At 37.0% G+C, this 24,866-nt stretch overlaps 1 protein-coding gene across 1 annotated transcript; it reads left to right on the top strand.

Moving 5' to 3' along the window:
- Nucleotides 1-884: 884 nt before the first annotated feature.
- Nucleotides 885-17,977, top strand: LOC140246263 (sodium- and chloride-dependent GABA transporter 2-like). The gene is made up of 11 exons (XM_072325725.1): nt 885-984; nt 6,512-6,644; nt 7,520-7,654; nt 9,789-9,892; nt 10,335-10,459; nt 11,513-11,625; nt 12,275-12,412; nt 14,053-14,155; nt 15,299-15,399; nt 15,936-16,103; nt 17,220-17,977. The coding sequence occupies exons 1-11, from the start codon at nt 917-919 to the stop codon at nt 17,304-17,306; spliced, it is 1,275 nt and encodes a 424-aa protein (XP_072181826.1). The 5' UTR covers nt 885-916; the 3' UTR covers nt 17,307-17,977.
- The last annotated feature ends 6,889 nt before the right edge of the window (nt 17,978-24,866 follow it).

Here is a 24,866-nt window from a genome sequence, read left to right as displayed (position 1 = left end):
CTAGTTTTTAATCATTTGACAACGCATACGCCTGTCCCTTCTGGACCTGGCAGGTCTTCTGCAGCAAGGAGGGCCGACTCTTTGGGGTTTTGCAACAGGGTATAATTTTTTCATTTGTTCAAATCGTATTATAACACCATTTATCGTTAACACTGCATGCTAAAACAATAGTTCATACGTCTGCAGAATGTGGTTGTTTGTTTGTTTGTTTTCCCTATCTGTATTTGAGAAGAATCTGCCATATCCCCGGGTATTCTTGCCTTTTATTTTTGTTTTCTACATTTTCGTCCTATATCGCATTCGTGCTCCTCGTCTGTTTCTTTTTGTTGTTGTTTTTTTTTTACACTCTGTTAAAAATTGGGACCTACGCTCAACAAGCTTGCTTTTAGGTAGGTTCCATCACATTTCTTGATCGTTTATACATAGTGCCAAACTTACAAAGATTGACCGCCATTTTCTATATGTTTGTAATAATTTATTTTGAATCCTAGCCGGATATTGTGTTTCACTTTAATTTACTATATTTGATGTATATTCTTTCACTGAGAAATATGAAAATAGATTGAATTGAACTGAATTGAATAATGGGCTTATTATTATGTAATTTAGCATGATAGGCCAACATGGCATTGTGGTATCACTGATGGATAAGGCACTATAATGACAATCTGTCTACAATAACTCAATTTGATTTGAATTTCGCGAATTTGATAAGGGCGTCGTGATAAAAGTTCCCACACCCTTCACTTTCGAATTGTTATTTCGTTCAGCTAATTGTCACTGTTCAGTCAGTCACAAACCGTTTCTGGAATTGTCTCGTTTTCTCTTCTCTATAATAACTTTTAATTTCTAGGTCAATATCACTTGCGTAAACGAGACGTTGTTCAGCAACGACAGCATTCTCGTTGTCCAGGAGATGATGAGCGGAACGAACTTCACCTGCGAAGAATTCCACGCCAAAAGCCCCGTGGAAGAGTTCTGGGAGTAAGTCGTGGGTTATGTTATATCATATACGTATCATACATTATATTACAGTATATTAGCAAAGCAAGAGGCGAAGGGTGTTTGGCATTTATATACTCGTGTGCATTATAAGGGAATATTAAACGGATTAGTCAAATACCGGTTAGTGATTGGCTAAACACAGTCACGTGATGGAGGCACATTGGTTATGTTCGCCCATGGGCAGAACATTTTCGTAATGTTCTCCTATGGGAAGACATTTTCACGTTACAAATGACAAACGATACCAAACGATTGAACGATCATATTTTTCATGCAATCGATTGGATAAATTTGTCTACATCCTATACAATGTGACAAAGCAGATTTGACTAACTCATATAATATAACAGATGATGACTTTTGTTGTCGGGAACATGTATCAAACGTTCCACCCTCAGGGCTTAAAATGCTATTTCAGGAGGCTACAAGTTCCTCAATAGCATATCATTCGGTATGTTCACTGCAAAAAGTCCGGTGTTAAAAATGAAACACCGAGCTGGTATTAAATTTCCGGTGCTCATTCATGGTGTTAGATTAACACCTCCGGGTGTCATTTCAAAATATAGAATTGTTTTGGTTTTTTTTTTTTAATACTAGTAGTTTCTTAGGGACTGAATTTCTTGTTAATGCTGAACAAGACGATGAAGAATTTTCCGATAAAGTACTTGATTTTTGAAAAAAAAAAGTGTAAACACATTTACACCACAGTAACACCAGTTGGTGTGGTCTCCTATTGAAGCTGGACGGGTGTTATACCATTGAAATTAACACCAACAATATCAAATCAACACCATGCGGTGTCATTAATGAATTAACTCTTTAATAGCGCAGTGTCAAAAATATCACCAGCCATAGTGTCAAATTAACACCACGAAGTGCCGGGTGAACACTTTTTAACACCGTCACAATACATTTTCTACACCTGTGGGTGTGGTCCTTTATTGAAGCTTGATCGGTGTTAGATTTAACACCCATGGTGTTAAATCTAACACCGATGTTTTTACAGTGTTCCCTCCCCGCCAGTCATCATATAATAACATGTAATGTTAACCGATGGCGCATGTAGTAAAAAGGTTCTACGTGTACGGAACTTTGGTTAGCAAAAAGCCAGTACAACTTTCGAGAATTTCTTATGCCAAGAGCGTATAATTAAGTGTTCTGGTTATTAGCGACAGAGTTTTTGAGTTAGCAGTTATTAATGGAAAACAGCAATGATTGGCACGTGGAATAAGTGTTTTATTTTGTTTTTTGTTTACTCATTTATTTGTTCAGTCTTATTTAAAAACAGGGTAGTCTTTTCAGAGCCAAAAGGCTTGCTTTAAAAAAAAAAGCCCTGTTGGCATTCATATCCAATACAGATCGGAACTTATTATTTGCGTAGTGCATAGAGATATAGTAACATAATTACGACAAAAGCAAAATATACCAAATCAAACATAAAACCAATTAAACAAGAAAGCAAACAAACAAACAAACAGAAACTAAACCCATAACAGAACAAAATAATACATAACAAGAAAAGGTAACCAACGTGACACACAACAGTTGTGCCTTCAGTCGGTGCATAAATTATAAAAGAATAAACCAGAATTTCTGATAAATCTGCATTGAGAAGTAATATGTTAATCGATTGTATTTGGGTCTGTAGGAGATGAGTGTTGTCGCCGTTCGAATATTGGTTGGAAGTTTGTTGTAAATACTGGGTGCTTTGAAAGAAAATGATCGTCCTTTTTTTTTAATTCGGTATTGGGCTTCGGAATAGATAGTGGATTTAGAGTAGAATGAAAGGGTGACGTTACATATAGGACAATTTGTGGCAAGATCATTCAAGTACGGTGCTATACATGGAAGTCGTTTAGTATTTTAAAAAACCTTAATACAATACTGATACTTAATCCTACTGTCGACACTTTACCGCCGAGTTTCTTTGGTAGTTGAGTAATCCGCATTTAGAACCAGTCTTGCATATTATATCCCTAATGAGTTCGTTGGAGTTTGAGAAGGTCTGTCTGTCAATGGCGAATTGTCAATTCTGTGTGTTTGTTTTCCATATGTGTGTTTGAGGCTGCAACCAACTACAATATCAAACACTTGGAAGATAAAAGACTCCTGCATTTTCATTTTCTCTATTAAACTGGAAATATAGGTATCGTTGACTTCTCTGATTTCATTGACTTTGCTCAACTACTTTAAAAATCATTGTGAATAATTATGTATTATAGATTTATCATGTTGTCATTATTTCCATTCGTATACATGCAGTCATGTTTTGGTAGTGCATGCATGATTTACATGGGGAAAAACAGTAACAAAATCAAACTGGTAGCTAAGGTGAGAATATAGACCTCAGTGATGGAAAACCGACAAGAAACCAGGCAAATGGGGCCCCGTTCAATGGACAAATTTTCTTTCCTTTCGAGAAGATTGATCAAAATTAAAATCAAGAAATAAGAATGCTTTAAGCTGGTTGCTAAACTGTAGTTGATGGAGACTATGTTTAGTCGATAAACGATCCTGAATGTGTTTTCACGGCAACGTCACCATCCAGAACCATTCCTGCAAATTTACGCTTTCCCCCAAGGATTTTAACTATAATTCAGAACCTCAAAAGTGAGTGTATCCGTTCTCACAAGTGGGACATGAATGTCTCAGAATGAGCAGCAAAACAGAAGAGAGGGATTGTTGCGATAGAAAATGTCAAACTTTCACTAAAATAAACGTCTACACGAGTGCCCATATAGCCTTATTAATGTGAACTGAAGTCTATCGCGACGTGCACGCTCCACTATGTAGGCCTACGCTTTAAACTGATTACGAACAGACGAGTTAAATCTTTTGGATGTTACTGCGTCTTTTTGTATTTACATGAATTTTGTCCTATTTGATTGGGGGATATCCCATGTTTTGATCAGTCATTCGCTCGTTAAGCAGCGAAAATCATGACGTTTATTGTGATGACCCTCCATCACAAAACCAACAAAAAACCAACAAAAAGCCGCCAGACGTGGATGTTTTTTTTTTTTTATTTCATTGACTTTTTTTTTCTTTTTTTTTTTTTTTTTTTTTTAGTGAAAGGCAGAACCTGAAAGAGCAGTCTCAAATCTCTGGTATGCACGTAAATCTACACAGATGGACTTAAATGTGCATAGAGATTATAGTATCATAATTACGACAAAACCAAAATATACCAAATCAAACACAAAACCAACTAAATAAGAAAAACAAACAAACAAACAAACAAACAGAAACGATTAAGCTAAACCCATAACAGAACAAATACTACATAACAAGCCAGGGTGACCAACGTGACACACAACAGTTATGGCTTCAGTCAATGCATAGATCATAAAAGACTAAACCAGAATTTGCGATAAATCTGCACTGAGAAGTTATTTGATTGTATTAGGGTCTTAAAGGAGATGAGTGTTGTTGCCGTTCGAAAATAGGTTGGGAGTTTGTTGTAAATACAGGTTGCTATGAAAGAAAATAAAATCGGTGTAGGACTTCGGAATAAACAGTAGATTTAGAGTAGAATGGCGGGTGACGTAATATTTGGGACGATTTGTGGCAAGATCATTCAAGTAGTATGATGCTGCACAATAGTAAGCCATTTGTTATCAATACAATACTTGGAGCTGATTCTACTTTCGACACTTTGCCGCCCAAGACTTTTATAGGGTTTCTTTGGTAGTTGAGTATAATCCGCATTTAGAACCAGTCTTGCATATCTATTCTGAGTACGTTGTAGTTCGAGAAGGTATGTTTTGTTGCTATTTCCCCAAACCACCGAGCAATAATCTATGTAAGGTAGGATAAATGGGTAAAACAAGAATTTATCCTCCTGATAGGCCTACGTGCTATTACTCATTGACTTTGCTAATCATACTAGATAATAGTTGTATATGACCAGTTTAAACTCTGATATTTTTTTTTTCCGGGGGGGGGGGGCGGGTGGGGGGGGGGGGGGGTAGGGTGGTATAGCTTCTTTCTTCCTTTCCCATTTTGTTTCCCCTTTGTTAACATCATTGGCGAATTTCCAATTCTGTGTGTTTGTTTTCCATTTGTGTGTTTGAGGCTGCAACCAACTCATATAATGCACTTGAATTGAGTCTGTACGTGCGCGTTCCACTAAATGTTTTCAACTATATAGTATGAACAGATGAGTTCAATCTTTTGGATGTTACTGCGTCTTTCTATATTTTCAGGAATTTTGTCCTATGTGATTGGGCGATATCCCATGTTTTGATCAATCATCCGCTCTTTAAGTAGCGGAAATCATGACGCTTTCCCGAAAGTAGGCCTAGTCATGTTACCTTCCATCACAAAACCAACCAAAAAACACCAGACGTGGATTTTTTAGTGAAAGGCGGATCCTTAAAGAACAGACTCAAATCTCAGAGAATGACGCGTAAATCTATACAAATGGACTTTCCGAACCCATCTAAATAATAGAAATTATGTAAAGTGCACCCTCTGCAAAAGTGTTTACTGATAAAGGAGGCACAGGGTCTATTCAGTGGCTTTATCTCATCAAGCGGTACTCTGTGCAATGACCGAATGGGGAAAAATTATAGATGTATAGGTCCTATAGAACAGCATAATAACCACAATGCAGGGATTTACAGATTAAGCTGAAATTATCACACTAATAAAGTACATTATGTTGATGACAAATAGCAACTTTCAATGCAGTAAAATTATCCTTTCAAAAGTTCTAGGTAAAAGTGGAGATTTATGTAAAGGGTTTTTGAGATATGACAAAATACTTCTAAGTCATATACTTTATCACACTATTTGAGAAAATAAAAAGACGATTTGCAACTTTTATGATGCCAAACTTTAGACTAGTGTTGAGGAAAATCGGTTTTACAGAAGATCTAAAACTTAAGATTGACTATAATAGATTTACACAATTCTCACAGAGTCCTCATGTAAAATCGGGTCTTGCGGCGTTCTGTTGATTTTGTGATCTCATAACATATTGATTGATGTGTATACGTGTCAATGCGCATCTGCTTAATAGTGTGTTGTTCGTTTGCACTTTAACCCATGGTGTAGAACGATCGAGGACACACATACCAGCTTTACATTTAAACCGAGGACACACAGAGAACCGAGGACGTCCTCCAAACGGTCTGCTTTTGCTTGCTTTTGCATGTAGGGGTACATGTTTGTAGGTCCTCGATTAGCATTATTGTAATAAGTCCTCAGTTGGATGGTAATATAATATGAATGAGTCCACCGTTGACAAGAGTCCTACTTAAACACAGGTTCTCGGTTATGTGGTAAAATTCTTATGGGTAAAACAGGTCCTCGGTTTCCACCATAGACGCGTATGTGTGTGTGTGTGTGTGTGTGTGTGCGTGTGTACGTGTATGTGTGTGTGTTTGTGTTTGTTTGTGTTTGTGTTTGTGTTTGTTTTTGTGTATATTCGTGTTAATTGTGTATTTCCGTCCAACCATAATACAATTATGTAACACCGATTATCCTTCCATTTTTCCAACAGGAATAAAGTCATTCAGATATCGAGTGGTCTGCATGAAATGGGAGGTGTCGTCCCACACCTGGCCTTGTCGCTGTTCTTGGTCTGGACTCTTTGTTACTTCTGTATCTGGAAAGGGGTCAAATGGACAGGAAAGGTTGGTGTTTACACCTTCCATGTATAGTTACTAAAATGGGAATGCGTCTGCGAAGTTGTGAAGATAATATAAATATATATATATATATATATATATATATATATATATATATATATATATATATATATATATATATATATATATATATATATATATATATATATATATGTATAGGTATACATATATATATATATATAATTTTATGCGTATATATATGACCTATATTTTTTGCAACGTTTTGATTTGATTTTAGACTCACGCTGTTAATGTCGAGATCACGAACAAAACAGCATGCTTACACAAAGCGTTTACTGAATCATTCTTAGAATGCTGTCTCTGGGAAGTATTGAGTGTGGCAAATCTAGTCACGCTCTGATTATTTCTGTTTTGAGTCACTGAGTATTTTTTATTCAGTCCTAAGTTATTGTTGTTGTTGCTGTTGCTGCTGCTGCTGCTGTTGTTGTTGTTGTTGTTGTTGTTGTCATCACTTCACATTTACACAATATCGTAGATGCCGTGACACGTCTGGGACCTTGCAGTTTATATTTTCAACAACAAAAAATATGTTAAAGAGTTGAGATGAACGTCCTGCTAAAACAGTGGACTTTACGAAAAGAAACTCTTTGCTGTCCCACAAAGACATAACATGTTCCTGCCTGAGAGATGCAAAGTGATAATGTGGAACTGTACCATGATTAGAATTATTGCCCTCTCTCTCTCAGTTTACCCATTTTTTTTTTTTCACTAAGGCTTACAAGAGAGTACTAGTAATTTAGTTAAGACACTCTTCTCTTTTTAGGGTATTTCACTTTTATAATTCCTTGATGCGTCCTTAATCATTGCTGTCTGCATTTTGCTTCTCCATCACATCAAAGGTGGTCTATTTCACTGCCACCTTCCCCTACATCGTTCTCATTGCCTTGTTAATCCGCGGGGTCACTCTGCCGGGAGCAGCGAACGGTTTACTGTACTACGTGAAACCCGACCTACGTCGCTTGAGAGACGGAAAGGTATAGCGACAGGATTTTGCTTTTCCAACGAATGCTAGATATCGACACTACATGTAAACATGATAGCTGCTTTTTGAAAATTGTTTTGTTTTTGTTTTGTTTTTAATCGAAAGCATTTTAAATAACGTCAAGATTTTGTTTGTTTGTTTCTCCTGACGTCATGACATCAAAATTTTCTTACATCGAGTCCTTGACGGATCTTAAGGTGCCCTCATCTTCTAGGGTAATTCACAAAACTTACAAGCTATGCTTCTCTTGTGATTTCATCTTTTCCATGGGTGAGAGTTACAAAATGAAATTGTATTGCTTACTTGCTTATTTATCTAAAAACAAAGTAATATTATTATAATTGAATCCATGTTTTGTTGAAACTTATGTGATTTAATGTTCCTTAAAATATTATGTACTCATGTAAACGTTATGTTTATTTTTTTTTGTATTACTTAATGTGGAAATAAAATCACTTGAATGAAATTGAATTTAATTGAAGATTTTTTTTAATTGAAGATTTTTCGGTGTCAAAGGAGCAGTCACGTGATTTTCTGAGTCAGTCGAATCTTACTATACTTGAAAAGTATTCTTGTACCACGAGAACAGTAGATGTACTTCTTTTAATTTCATCGCCTTTGTTTAAACAATGATATGCAGATATAGTTTCTTTCCAGCTTTCTAGGATGTGACTTTCCTCTATGACAGTTATTAAGTCTCCGTTCGAGAACGATTGAAAACCTTTAACACAAAATTGAGCTCATATCCCATCAGTTACCAATTCGCAATCTTGTCTAGTGTTTCGAACTTCTAAAACTACGGTCTTCCATTGTAAGAAACTGATGTCTAGTACTAATAACAAATTGGAGGGGGACAATTGGAGGGGGGGGGGCTTGTAGCACCCACATCCACCCACACTCACATACTTACATAAGTGATTTCTTTAAAATAAAAAAAAAACTAGTTGAAAAAAAAAAGATTATCATTTGGGTATATATAGGAATTTTGGTTTAGAATTTCTTTTTACAGTTCATAGTCACTTGCAAATCACCTGATAGAAGCGCTCCTTCAGTTGCTCAGTCTTAAAATCACGTTCATAATATGTCTTGACGTCTATGTCAACAGAAGCGAGCTTATGTAACAGGGTCATGCATTTATATATAATGTAACTCGTCTGATAAGAGATGATCTTTGTTCACCCATTGCAAGCAGAACGTGGTCCCACTAAAAACAGGATTTGTGTATGAAGGTCCAACAAAAAGCTACTCGCAATCCTGTCCATGGCAATTTGCCCCAGGGTACCAGATGATAATCCAATGTGGAAAACGTTCCGTATTTTGATGAATGTAAAAAGGTTGTTTCTTTTATCTAATATGTTGCTTGTATTGCTGTTTTGTTTTCTGTTCTACGGAAGTGTTATATTGACCTCAATCAATCAATCAATCAATCAATCAATCAATCAATCAATCAATCAATCAATCAACAACCAACAATCAGCGATTAACAATCACTCATTCACTCACTCTCTTAGTGAATGAATGAATGAATCAATCAATCAATCAATTAATCAATCAATCAATCGTTCAATAAGTCAATCAACTTATTAATCAGCCAGTCAATGAATCATGACAAAATTAAACAGTGTCAGCATAATTGCATCAATTATTTTTCTGCATCAATATACATTATGCAGTAGGAACATGCATAGGAAAATGCAGAAAGAGAATGACAAATCATTGTCAATGGAAGGTGCACTAGCAGAGAGAACCCTTCCAACACAGTTTAAAAAAATGATAATAATTGGGAACGCATGGGACCGTCTTTGTTAAAGTAGAGCATGGTTAGGGAGATGGCCTAGTAAACTTGCAACATAAAGCAAACTACTGTATCCTGGAGTACATCATAAATGTTGCCGCTCCCTACGTAAACAGCAGTGCATTTGAAACCTTTGGGACCATTATTCAAAGCGAGGCATGCATTACTCACTAGTCACATGTTTCTGATTCTAAATCATGATATCTATGTTCTTGACTCGGCCTTCGGTATACATTGTATTATGTATTGTGTCAATTGCCTTCTATAATCTCTCTCTCTCTCTCTATCTTTTCTTTTCACTCCCCCCCCCCCCCCGACTCTGGCCCACTAGGTGTGGATGGATGGCGGCACACAGATATTCTACTCATATGCCATTGGTCTTGGAGCTTGTATTTCGCTCGGAAGCTATAACAAATATCACCACAACGTTTACAGGTACTTTCTTGTATATCATTCTATTCACTTGAATCACATTTCGACACTGCACAAGAACAGAGGCGTTTTCCCCTTGGATATGCATTTCTGCACGACACTGTAGAAAATTCGCATTCGGTGACACCACGAAACACGTGTTTTGATAATAATTTTATCTATGGTATAAACAGGGGGATACCGTGACTTTTCTCGCACACATTTGTATAATACTCGTTTGTTGTACAATATGGGCTATTTCCCTAATCTTCCAGTCAGTAATGCATGAATTGCGTAGGAATGATAAACTTGAATTCAAGACTCTCCTTGTGTACTGGAAATTAGGATCATAATCATCATTTAACAGGAATAATCAGGCAAAACAGCAGCAATGTCAAATGCCGGGAGAAGGTAGACATCAATAAGATGGCGCACTTTCATTCTAGTCTCTGTCGACTTTCAACAGGGATAGCATGATCCTTGCTGCAACCAACTCCTTCACCAGCCTGTTGGGTGGAGTCGCCATTTTCTCTGTCTTGGGCTACATGTCGCACGAACAAGGGGTTCCCATAGACCAAGTGGCGTCGAAAGGTGAGCGCGTATTTAAGGAGTGCATGGCGAAATAGGTCCTTTACCAGCATGTTGATTTTATACAGTAATAATTGTCACAATCATTCACCAGTAACATATCATCATCGTATTGACATATGAACAAATGGGAAACCTAAAAATCTTGATAAAGTGGAATTAATATATATATATATATATATATATATATATATATATATATATATATATATATATATATATATATATATATATATATATATATTGTATAACTCGTTGTGACATTTGCTTCCTGTTTGCTTTTTAGTGGATCACTCCTTTCCATCGCCATATTTGTTTGTATTTTGTTAACAATTGCACAGTGTGCTTAGTTCTTTTATTCTCTACATAATCATTCGTACATACATTTTGTGTTATACTTAATGATTTGTCCTTTCAAATTGTTTAACATTGTACTGAATAGCATTGATTGCTATGCATTGATTCATGGAATTATTGGTGGTGAACTTCTTTTCTTGTTCCAGTGTCCGCTCTTTAAAAACTTTCAAACAAGCGCTAATATAATATTTTAGGAAACACTCAAACGTACTGAAAATCGATTATCTTTTTTATATCACTACTAAAAAGACTGGTGAACATGGCGGAAATTTTGAAAAGAAATTGTTGAATGTTTTGATGAACAGGAAAGCATACGGACTAGAATGCTATCATGAATGTACTCAAATGACTCCTTAATGCTACGAATATTTCGGATACTCGCTGGCTAGCAAATGTTCATTATTCGTTAGGCGAACGTCTGAAAACCAGATTTTGCCCGAGAATTCGAGCGCATTTTGAGCGTATCTGGACTTTTGGCTAGCTTATACGCTATAGTGTGAAGGGACCTAGGGATCGACTTTTATATAATATTTTATAACACCTCATAACTGTGTGTTAAATAAAGAACACTTGATGGCCACGGTGCTCTTTACTTCTGTCTGATGACCAGAAAACGAGGATATGGAATTAATGGCCCGATGAAAACTTGAGTGTGATTTGCATAGTGCGTCTTTTTTCTTTTTTTCGTTGTTCTTCCAGGACCAGGCCTTGCCTTCATCGCATATCCTCGTGCCATAGCCTTGATGCCCCTGGCTCCCTTCTGGGCAGTGGTCTTCTTTATCATGATCCTCATGGTAGGACTAGATAGTCAAGTAAGTCAAAATCCCTTAAACTTCTTGAGATGTTAGAAGCTTCAAGTTGGCACAAACTATTAGAAGAACAGTGTTTTATAGCAGAGGAGACCGTTACCATGTTAATGAACACTCTCACTCTCCCCTTAAAAATGCTACATGAGTCTTCACCATCAGATTGCAGCGTTAGAGGGAAGGGGTCACTAGCACTCATTCAATTTCTTTTTTTTTTCCCAGTATCATGAAACATAACTATCTTGCGTGAACGTTTCTGAAATTGTCACACCATCATAAAAGAAAAACAAAATGAAGACCGAAACTTGAACAGCGTGGTCATAGACATCGGACTAACTGATAGAGCCCTTTCCACCTCTTCACCTTCAATCGGTGAAACACAGAAGTGTCTTACAGGAACAAAGGCGTTGAATAGTTCTTCATCCGTAGGTATATCCATAAATTTAATTCACAGGTGAAAACGTCTTGTTGGTATTTAATTAGATAGTATATGGGTGTAAAGCTCTGCTATGTAAAGTCCAGACCATTATACAGGCATAACACACAACATACACAGCCAAAGAAGCTTTCTACTATTGTAGATGAACGGAATGTGTTTTGTCGGTGCTTTAGTGAATGTGTGCTTCTTTGTTTCTTTGTGTTTTGTTTTCGTCAGTTCGTCACCACAGAGGGTTTCGTGACAGCGATCAGCGATCTGTTTCCTCACTGGATACGAAAGCCTTACCGCAGAGAGCTATTCGTTTTCGCCGTTTGCATGACGTCATACCTCATAGCCTTGAGCATGGTGACAAGGGTAACAAAGTCAATGCAATCTTCGGCTTCTCTACCGGTTCTTTCTCTCAGTTTTGTTTTTTTAATCATACTTCTATTAAGATGGCTTGACATAGTTTAGATGTTGAAATTGATTTTCCGCCATTAATTGCGTATTATTCAATATTAAATGCACGCTAGAAAAATCAGTATTTCAAATTTGAAATCGAATGCAAGTTGGTGATTTACCGTTGAACTGAGTAGCGATTGACGAATTCAGTTGTTCACTTTCTAAATTGAAGAGATTTCATTTGTGTATTTGAACGCATCTTCACGAATATGAATGTTAAACTTATGAAACTGACGGGATCACCTACATCCGTGTTACCATTGTTGTTATCATTGCTAATCATATCATTATTATTACTGCTAGAAGTTTTCCACCTATTTTCGTCACATTTGCATTCAATTTAACGACGCGATCATTCAACAAGTTCAAGCGAAGTGGAATGATCACCGAGATCGACATATCATAAAAAGCTAACTAGTTCATTCTATTTTTTCATCAGCATGCAAGACCATAGTTTCCTCACATAAACTTTTAAAAACAACGTTCTAATTCAAAATGCACAATTCGGCACTGTTTTTTCGTTACTATTAAGTTCTTTGTTGTTACTCATTTGTTTGAGTGAATTATACACACTTAATACGCCCTGAAATGGGACTTTTACCTTATACACTGAAATTTCTCATTCCTCTGAGAAACCATCGTCGAGGCAACAGCTTGTGTAACTCCACTTCCATACAATTGATATACATTTATTTAAAAACGACTTCACCGGCGACCCAAGGAAGAGTACAATATGAATATCTTGAATGCCACATATACAGGCAGAACTATATTGACTGAACCCATTGACAATCAGCAAGACTACATAACTTGCGATACTCTGGAGGGGGGGGGGGACAGGTCTACAGCTGGACCAATTGGTGTAGCTTATGATGTGGTCATTGGAAAGGTCCAAAGGATATAAACGGATGGGTCCAAAATGTAAATATAGATGTTGATATAATCCGAGAAATAGAGACTGGAGGAGATATTAGACAGAAATAAAATACATAAAATACGATTGAAATTAACCGATTAAATGGAAACTTTGAATGGAAAATAAAGTTATACAGTCAGATTATGTAAATGTGGAAAAAGTTGGATTTAAAGTGTAAAAATACTAAATGAATTATACAGAATAATGGAACTTGTGAAAACAGATGCTGATTGAATTCGAACGTTTTAAGTGCGAAGTTGTGTGCTTATAAATGAAATTGAAATTGGTACTTGGGTAAAAGAATAAAACGTCTATCCAGCTGGCGTGAAATTGAATGCCAACTTTGCATCATTAAATCAAATGAATTTCTCTATAGATCAAATAGAATCTAAAATAATAGGAATGGTATCAAACGAAACAAAAAAAAAATGCTCAAAGAATTGAAATGAAGCGTTCTAATAGATCATTGACGGAAAACCTATATCGTAGAATGATAATCATTCTGTCATGATTGTCACCATAACCATTATCGTTATTGTATATATGGCCACTGCTTTCCTTCTGGGATTTTTGGACCGTAGAACCAATCTCATCCCCACTCTCATCATGTCTGTGATTGACTTTTTTTCCTCGACAGGGTGGGATGTACGTCTTTCAGATATTCGATACCTATGCCGTAAGTGGCATGGCGCTTCTTTGGTTGGCTCTGTTCGAAGCCGTCGCAATAGGATGGGCCTATGGTAAGATACCATTGTTACATCCCTTCTCTTTCTCTCTCTCTCTGTATGTGTGTGTGTGTGTGTGTGTGTGTGTGTGTGTCTCGTATAAACCAGCTGAAAGTGAAAATGGTGGACTATCTGCACCTTATCTGCGCTATTGTGGTTAGGATACTGTTCTATGGTGAATAGACGTGGGAACAGATTTATGATGGAAACAATTGCACAGGAAGAAAAATCTTGAGTACAAAGCAACACTATGCTCCATTTCGCATCAAAGTAATTTCATTAAGATGGACATAGATTCAGTAAGTAATAGAATTCTAGGCAGTCATATTCGTCGCAACCACAGAAGTAAATCAGCTCAGGTGATTATGTCATTGCCTCTGAACTTGGTATTGGTTTGTATTTAAAGGGAAAAATATGAAAATAACAGCTAATGTAAATCATGCTTGCGGTAAAAAGCTTAACTAAACGAGCCCTGTCCCTTAATCAAAGTCATAATTGCTTAGTTATAAAAAGAGATAAGAGAACATGATTTCGTTCTTTTTTTGTTGTGTGTGTGTGTGTGTGTGTGTGTGTGTGTGAAGGATAGGAAACAAAATTTTGTGTGCTGGTCTTTGGGAGACTTGTAAGGTGATGACATTAATATCTCTTCTTTTTCGAGATATGAGTTGTGATCTGTGTCATTGTGTCTTGGAAACGCGTGAAACTTTATATACCTATCTTATATCTTGTCCGATACTGGGGAAGCTTTAAGCATTTTTTTTTTTTTTTTTTTTTTGGTCAACATGCATTTTACCCTACACACTAATAAAACCACCTTGTACACGGTGTTGAGTTTGGCAAATCAAAAGGAGAATAATCAGTTCTATTATTGCTGTCGAATATTCTGTTAGTGAAGATTTAGAATAAGCTACAACTTTGGAAATGTTCTTACATAATGTCGAAACTTTTCATCTTGAGGTCTGAGAATACACGTCGTTTTATTGAAGGCAAATATTCCAATTCTAATTCTATGCAGATTTCAAGATGGGGGCCTCGTTTTATTTTCTCAGTCTTATCGCAGGGGAAAAAGGATAAAACATTTACTGGTTGCTTTATTAAATTGGAGTTGAAAAAAAAAAACCACAAATAATTATACATGCTACATCTTTCTGATAACAGGTGCAGACAGGTTTTACAACAACATCACAGAAATGGTCCAGTTTCGCCCTATACCATGGTTCAAGTATTGCTGGATGTTCTCGTTGCCTGGACTCTCATTGGTAGGCAATACCTTATTTTGTCGACACTTTGTGTGTGTGTATGGGTGGATAGGTGTACGTTAAAGGAGAAGGAACTCCTCTGGAACTGCGTAAGAAACACCAGAATGCATGGCAAAAATAGAATAAAAAAGAGTAACAGTAACAGTAACAGTCATACATGTAGTAACATGATAATCGAATAACCACGAAATGAATTGATATAAATAATAGTTATTATTCTTAATCAGTGAGCTTCCAACTGGTATATTTTACATTTGATGTAATCTCTCGTAAGAGTGAGAACATTTAGTTTTTTAATCAAAGATACGTTTGTTTTTGTTTTCTTAATTAGATTTAAAACGCGGAGTGTGGCATTTCCCCCATATTTTAACCAAAACAGGATCTTGTTGTCAAAACATGTTTTTATTGTGTTCTTTTCATTTCATCTGCAGAGTTTGTAAGCCCTGTTAACATCATCTAAAGCTTCGTTATTGTCTTTATTGTTACCTTTATAGTATCCAGTCTTATTATAACGATTATTTCTTCCTCCCCATCAGGCCATTTGGATCTTCAGCATTACGTCATGGAGCCCCATGACATATGACGACTACGAGTACCCACTGTACGCCGAAACTCTGGGCTTCTGTCTCGCCCTCTCCTCGATGCTTGGGATACCGGCCGGCATGCTGTACAAAATACTCCGTGCAGATGGGACGATAAAAGAGGTACATGTTTTACATATTATAATTATGGTGATGAGCGATGAGCAATTTGGACTCCCAATAAGAATAAGGGAAGGGAGAGTGTGTGAGTGTTCTTTTTTTTTTTTTTTTGGGGGGGGGGATGGGGGTGGGGGGGGGGGTGGGGGTGGGGGGGGGGTGGGGGGAACAACCTGAAACTGTGGCTATTACATATTTCCAGGAATTGAACATCGTTTTGCTCGTAGTCGAATAACACTAATGTTCACGAGGTGAGTATAGGAATGTGCCAAAAAAAATCTACCTAACAGTGGAGGTATTGGCAGTGATCAGATTGCTCTTTTTCTCTCTTTTTTTTAAGGAAATGAAATGAAAACATAATTTTGGTACTGTGCTATTTATAAATTGGTAAAGCAACCAGAAATTAAGTTGTACTAGCTTGATAAGAATTAATCGTATATCTATATCGCGAAATGCTTTTGAAAAAGACAACAAAGAATAACCATATATGATATATATATATATATATATATATATATATATATATATTTATATACACATGTATACATATAGGCCTTAATCGCATTCCTAATGATTCTATAATAAAATCTTTTCTGATCGCTGCATACCGAAGCATGCTGATTTCTTGTTAATTCCAATATTCCGTGTTTCTTTCGCGAAATGCTTTAAACACACACACACACACACACACATTCAAACAAAGTTGCATATACTTGATTGGTCATGATAATAAATACAGGCCCTAATCGCATCCATGGTGTATGTAAAAAGGAATATTTTCGGAATGGATTGATAATCGGCGGCACATAATCAGTACCAAAGCTTAATTTCTTAAAGTGGGCTTATACACTGTCATAGTTAAAGGTACGAGTACAAAATGTGTACGGCTATGACGGTATCAAGCAATTATTTATTATTATTCTTTTTTTGTGGGACTGACTCATTTGTTATAGGTTGACTCTTGTCAAGTCTTCGCTTGTTTCTTTTTCTTTTGTTTTCATTGCCAAAAATGTTCAATTTCAGTCACTAAACAACTTGATTTAAATGCACGTAACGCATCACATTCGAATATTTACTGTGTTTTTCCCCTTGATCTGCTTTTAAATACCTTTGTCTTTTCAGAGGCTGACGTTTTTGATAAAGCCCGCGGTATCACCGATCCATGACGAGCCAAGCAAAGAAGATCTGGAGATGATGACGAAAGACTAAAAGGCTGGAAAATTCTGAATAATCAATAGTGAAGATAGCGCCATGTGTCCCTCCTGGGCGGTGGAAGAATTGAGCGGGAACGAGTCGGCGGAAGAGGGGTGGAGATGAGAGAGAGGCGTGGTGGTGACTTGGCAAACGTGTAAAACTATCATGAATATTGTAAACAGAGGACGTAAAAAGGGTTGATGCGGGATAACATGTGATATTAAGGTGTACTGTGATAAGCAAGGATGCCCAAATCTATAAAGATTGAGCTTTGGTAGCGTTTTTCTCTCCTTTGATCGCTTCTATCGAAGTGATATATACTGTATGTATATCATCATTCATGTTCTTCCTTATGAGAGGACGCAATGTACATGCATAACTATTTCCTTAGCAGTAGCCACATTGCCATATTTGTTAGACCGTCCATAGTGCGTCGTTGCTAATGCATCGCGCAGACGAATGTTCATTAGATATTGCCCACGAATATTCCGATTTTTAGAGCGTCATTTTATGTCACTGATTAGGTGGTGTACGCATGCAGGTGCGTGCGTAAACAGACTTTTGCCTGATCGAAAAAAAACAAACCCTTATTTTGATTTCAATGTTCTGAGTATTATATATCTATACCTATCTGTATATATTTCATTCTTCTTTCTTTTTTTTTTCTCCCGAAAGGGAAACCTACATGCCTCAAACTAAAATAAAGAAAAAAAAATCAAAAATCATTTCTCATCGATCTCAACCATTAAGGCGTTTTTATCGCATTTGAATTTTATCATTGTGAATCAGTGGTTGCAAGAGCTGTGATGAAGCTCATGAATTTGAATTTTTTTTTTTTTTAGTCAAAATGGAACAGAGTCGAGCAGATGACTTTATTTAATTCTTCTCTTTCGATTTCTAAAAGTAATTCAGAAGATGAGGGAGCCTTGGTTCTGATGTCCGTAATTTTGGTGATGACGTTATTCAATGCTCCTTGGACAAGATGTCTGTTTTTGTCCGATGATCACACAACCTGTATGATACCTCAAAAGCTCTTACGAGCCGGTATCTATATACAGGGTGGCCCAGAAAGAACGGAACACCTTAAGATCTTTAATTTCAGCAATATTGTTGCAAATATGTACTTATTTTGCCTACTATTGGAAATGGCCATTCTTTTTCCAATAGAATGACAGCAAGTTCTTTAATTTTGGTTGATGCGTTTTGATTTTAGGACCATTTTTGTCAACCCTTGCAATTTTCAAAATGTGATCATTTTGTACTCTCAGAGACACCGAAACCAGCACGAATTCGGCTTGCCATAGAACTAGTAGCGTTCACAATGTGTGGAATGTGGGGCGGACGGTGTGATTGTCATTGTCCGTTATCATTGTGAATGAGACAACCTGTTTGGCTCATTGAGATGCTAAATTTAGCTAGAAAATAGTGAAGTTTATTCAAAGGCATGATTGACAGTGACATGAGTTCATGAATGGCTTAGGAGTAAAGCCCGTACTTTCAATTAAGTGTACACTGATAAATACTATTCTATTTGAAAAAGAATGGCCTTTCCAATAGTATGCAAAATAATGACGCACGAGTAGGCCTATTTGCAACAATATCGCTGAAATTAAAGATCTTAGGAGTTCCGTTCTTTCTGGGCCACCCTATATAACGCTGCTCCGGGCCGTCAACAGCTCAGCACTGTTTCTGATACTTACAAGCTAAAATGATGACGCGCTGTGTTTGTTGCATCCTGGATTTGTTCACAAGAACGTCACCTTTTGTGGATTATGATTGATTTTTCATGTGAACGTTAAATTGCACTCATTATTTGGCTCGCTTTCGTGAAGAGTCCCCCCCCCCCCTATTTTCACCTCATTTTTTACTTTAAATTGTGCTTGACAGATAGGTTGGTGAATTTTACTATTCGATTTCACTTACCCTTCGTAAAATTAGTATATGCGAGCAAGCGCTAGTGTCGAGCCCAGAAATATGTATATCGATCTCGATATAGATATACTATATAGATATGTACATCTGACTATTTTTTTTAACATTGCATTGGCAGCTGACAGCCTATATCTTTGTCAGACTTTCTAAAAGCCTTTCACATGGTATGAATCTGTATGTCAGAAAGGTTCTGTTATTGCCAAAGTGTGAAACACGAAAGATTCGTGTGTACCTATTTTCATTATATATATATATATATATATATATATATATATATATATATATATATATATATATATATATATATATAATCATCCGTCAACAAGGTAGCTATGACAAGTTGATTGCAATCAGATTACCTGATGTCTTTCACATTGCGTTCTTCAAAGAAACACTCTTTCGAGGGTGCTGTTCGTTATTCCGAAGGTTCGCTATTCCGAAGGTTCGTTATTCCGAAGGTTCGTTAATCCGAAAATGAAAAAGGGTTCGTTAATCCGAACATTTGTGGCGTTATTCCGAAGATTTGTTGATCCGAAAATGAAATTCGGAATAACGAATCTTCGGACTGAAGAGCCTTCGGAATAACGAACCTTCGGATTAACGAGCTGTAACCCTCTTTCGAAGCCATCAAAGTACATTTTGTGCCTCGTTGTTTTAATCAAGAGTAGATGTGAATACACTATCGATCACTGACGTCATTCAAGCATCGAGTCATGATATCATGAAACTGAAATTCTGGATCGCAAATTGCCTTAACTCCATATCGCCATAGGGGCTTCCAGTCGCGTCCCACTTTTGTACTGTAACGAGCTCATGTTGAAATAAAAGTTTTATATACTCGAAGGGAGGAAAAAAAAAATCGATGCCTGTTCCGTTGTTTATTCATGTGTGTTTAAGTGTGTGTGTGTGTGGGGGGGGGGGCAATTCGTTAAATAATGAAGAAAGGAGTAGCATTGACTTCAGCTTTATTGACAAATGAGAAGTTCAGACATGGGCCATCGGCATAGACACGCATTCATCAGCGGACTTCCGACTTTCTAATCGGCAAACTGCTTCAGTTTTTTTTATCTATTTTGATACATGTAATGATAATAATGATGATAACAATATGGTCTTATTTACCTAGGGTAGCCTCTTCGGCGTTGACGCTTCTTCACCAAAGCGCCCAATACGTTCATTTCTATCTCGTATAGTATATGCCTCGATAAAAGACTAAAAAGAGTATAAGGGCATAAAGGCGGAACACTGTGGGTAAAATATCTTGTCCACAGATGAACACACCAAGGAGGTATTAGGCAAGTACCTCCTTGAACACACCAGCCAGAATTCGAATCCTAGACCTCCTAATTCTGTTACACGATTTCAGAGTATTGTAACAGCGACTAGTATTTGTCGAAGATGGGCAGAATATATTTCCTATTCTGTGAAAGTCCCAAAATAAAGTCCCGTTATATGTTGAAGTTTATTGCCAATGAATGCCAAGAGTCGGGAGAAATTGCAGTCATCAGGCAGAAATCACGGTTAAGAAGTTTACTATGAGGAATCACTCCAACACATTTACAGGAATGGATTTTGACAATGTCTCGCCCGGCATGAGAGGTGACACACGGTGGAGGAATTATGACTGGTTGATACAATAAGCTAACATGACTGAAGACCGTTTCTGGACTGGTTGACTCTCTCTCTCTTTCATTGGCTACTCTCTCGCTGTTCAAACACGGGTTTCACTCTTAGCTGACAAACTCTTCACTCCATCTCCTCTTGATAACTTCTCTCAAGATAAGCATTAAGTCTATCTTATATACCGCTTTCAAACAAGCTCCTCTTGTTCGAGAGAGATAGAGAGGACCAGTCATGAAGGTCACGAGAAAGACGTTTATCGCGCTGCGGAGTATATGGGAGAAGGACGTCTTTGAGCACATAGATATGGAGCTCAAAGTCATAGGGAAGGCGAGGACACAAGGGCAGGTGAAAGTCAAGATATAAGAAGCAAGCAGAAAGGCCTGAAGGACAGCGAGAGTTAAGGGCCAAAGGTAAGGGCAAGGACTCTGAATGTCAAGACAAACTTGAACTTAGGAGAGCAAGGCAAGAGTTATGACAGATCACGCAAAGTCAAAGTGAGAAGGGACAGAGTGAAAGTACTGAAGTGACAGCAGGTCAAAGCGAGGGAAAGCACAGAATGGACATGATTGTGAAGGTCAAGGTTGTGAAGGTTTGCGTTGTCTGCGAGAACTGGAGGCTTCAAAATCAATTTATTCATTTACTTATTCATTCATTCATTTTAACTGCAGCTGGTGAAGCTCAAGCACAGCCGGCGTGCGAGAGGTGTCCATAATGGGGAACAGAAGAAATTTCAGTTATTTATTTTTTCATTTATTTATTTTATTTATATATTTACATATTAATATATTAATATATTTATATATTTATATTTTTATATATTTATATATTTATATATTTATATATTTATATATTTGAAGAGTTTGTTTGCAAAAACCGATAAGTCCGTATTTGTAAAATTGAGATATTTGCCATTAAAGGTCAGGAAAAATAAAGAGAATAATAAGAAAATTTGTGCTTCTTTTGACCATAACTTCAAAAATATACCTTTATATGTAGTGACCAATATATCATTTAAAAGGTATTATTTTGTACTTTATGACAGAGGCGGTACTTCAAAATCTTCAAAAATGGACTTATCGGTTTTTGCAAACAAACTCTTCATTTATATATTTATATATTTATATATTTGTATATTTATATATTTATATATTCATATATTTATTTATTTATTTATTTATTTTTAATTTATTTACTTTGACTGCAGTTAGTGAAGCTCAAGCACAGCCGGCGTGCGAGAGGTGTTCATAATGGGGAACAGAAGAGATTTGAGTTTAGCTCATATTTGACAACACATTCATTTGCATATCTTTGGACAAAATAACATTAAATTCAATTTACTTCAATTCTTAATATCCATCAATAAAAAAGTAATACTTGATAAGAATATGCATTTGTCATTATGAAAGACATCAACATATTTTTTCGAAACACAGAACTAATTACACAGCTATCTGCTGTCATGGATGAAGATGTAATAACACAAGGTTATATCTTACAACGAAACCAGAACTTGGAGCCCGTTGCACCCTTTGTGCATTAATTGAAATTCTGCAACTTTATTTCTCCATTGCACGAACAAAACGCCCCCTTTTCCCCCTCAATCATGATTTCTTATTACAGAGACAAAGAAATACATACACATCTTTTTACCAAAGTGAAATAGATATGATGTCCGTCCTCCGTTCTCTCCTTTCCCCGACACTGCGTGGGACCAGGGAGGTCCTCTCTTGCACACTCAAAGGTCAACTCTAAAGTAAGATATAATAAAAGTGCGTACTGCTCCACTTCCATACTGGAATGACCTTTAAATACTGCTACTCCAGACAACAGGATGTCTAATTTTATCCACAATCCTAAGATTTCATATGAGTTTTGGGATTATTATTATTAAAATCATTAATTAGTGCAGATGGTGGTCATTAGTCGGAGCTTCGCATAAACTCTCACTTGTCACGCAACTCGGTTTTAAAGTAAAGCTTAAAATGTATGTCTCCGGTGCATGATCTGGACAGCCGATGTTTTCTGGTTGACATCAAGGGAAATAATAATTTATAGACCACGCCCTTCTCGGCAGCCTGTACTTATCGCTCTAACTAACGATTATGCCATAAGAATGTAAGAAAAAGAAGCGCATGCATAAAATATAACCCTTCTTCTCAACCGCTTGGCCGCTAGACAAACTCTCTCAGATGTAGACGATGTAGACCAAAAATCCAAAAAGAAATGTTTGTTCTCGATACGACTGAGGGCTGGGCCTCGAAATATGGATATAATATGTGACCGTGAATCACAAAACAAACAAAAAGTCACACTGATTTTGTGTGAGGACTGAAAATAGGTAAAAAGGGTCAATTGGGTCAATCATGACTTTTTTATATTTTCTGAAAGAGCAAGTCTTCTTCTACATTATGCTAAAATTTGATATCATAAAATGAACAGGAAAGTGTGGGTTTTTTAGCAATTTATCTTGAACACCTTTATAAAGAATAGTGTGATTAAGTGTGTCTTTAGGTTCTCATTTTCATTTCTTAAAAACCCTGTACAAACTCTTCACATTCAATTCTAATAACTTTAAAAAGGATGATGCTGCTGCTTTGAAAGTTGCATTTATCATGGACAGAATGTGTTACTAGAACATGCTCAATTTCAGCTTAATCTGATAATTCTTTCATTGTGTTTAATCCGGTGGTTTTCATCCTTTTTTTTTTTGTCCCATTCATTGCACAGGTAGCACGGCTGGTGAAGATTTAACGCTTGAATAGACCCTGTGCTTCAGAGCTTCTTTTCTCAGTTCACACTTTTCTGGAGTGTGTGCTTTCTTTCCAATATTTAGATAGGTTAGGAGAGTCCATTTAATTTGAGTTATACATCATTTTAAAGCTTGAAGTCAGCTCTTTCAGAATATGCTCTTAACTAAAAATCCATGTCTGGCGACTTTTTGTTTGTTTTGTGGTGCAGGGTCACATATATGAGCCAAAGTGGAAATCGGGTTTTAAAAAACAAAAACAAAACAAAACAAAACACACGCACAAAAAAACAAAACAAAACCTAGATCTGTCGTCCTTACGACATGACACATAATCTGGTATAAGTTTGGAATTCGTAGTCGAATTATTTTTTAGTTAACCTCTGCACAAGATTTGAGGAGAACGAAATAGAGATTAAAGAAAGAAAGAAGATAAAAGAATCAGTATAAATACAGAAGGTGATCCGAGAGGATGCTTGGATCATCTAATAACAAAGCACGCAGATCTAAACGATTGCCTGTTTTCATCTCTGTAAGTATATAATTGACATACTTGTTGGAAATTGATACGATATTAAGGCTTGTGCCGAAAGGGTGGGTTGGGTGGTGGCGCGTCGCGTTAATGGGAACACCACCCTTCGTCAAAAGCCCCCCCCCCCCCCCCCGGTTTTGCCGAAAGGGTGCGTTGGTACTTTTTCTCATGTAATATTGAAAGACGAGTTTTGAATTTATATTTAACCTAGAAACAACCTCGCATTTATCCCCAAGTTGAATTATCCTTCGGGTTTATGCCAAGTTCAAGTGTGTGCGTGTGTGTCACACACAAACACACTGCTATAGCTTCTGACCACCCGAGCATTGAGAATTAAAGGTTTCTGGGACGAACACTGCACTAGGGCTTTCTATAGCTCAGTCGGTAGAGCACCGGTCTAGCAATCCGGAGGTCTCGGGTTCGAATCCCGATGGAATCCCTTTTTCTTTGCTCACTTTTCCACTAATAATTGACATACTTGTTGGAAATTGATACGATATTAAGTCTTGTGCCGAAAGGGTGGGTTGGATGGTGGCGCTTCGCGTTAATGGGAACACCACCCATCGTCCAAAGCCCCCCCCCCCCCCCCCGGTTTTGCCGAAAGGGTGTGTTGGGAGCATTGGGTCGCGTCGCGTTGACTGGAACCCCACCCTTCGTCCAAAGCCCCCCCCCCCCCCCCCCCGGTTTTGCCGAAAGGGTGCGTTGGTACTTTTTCTCATGTAATATTGAAAGACGAGTTTTG

This window comes from Diadema setosum, chromosome 2 (genome assembly GCF_964275005.1).
Source record: "Diadema setosum chromosome 2, eeDiaSeto1, whole genome shotgun sequence".
Classification (NCBI taxonomy): Eukaryota; Metazoa; Echinodermata; class Echinoidea; order Diadematoida; family Diadematidae; genus Diadema; species Diadema setosum.
This window is presented reverse-complemented; position numbering and strand designations above follow the sequence as displayed.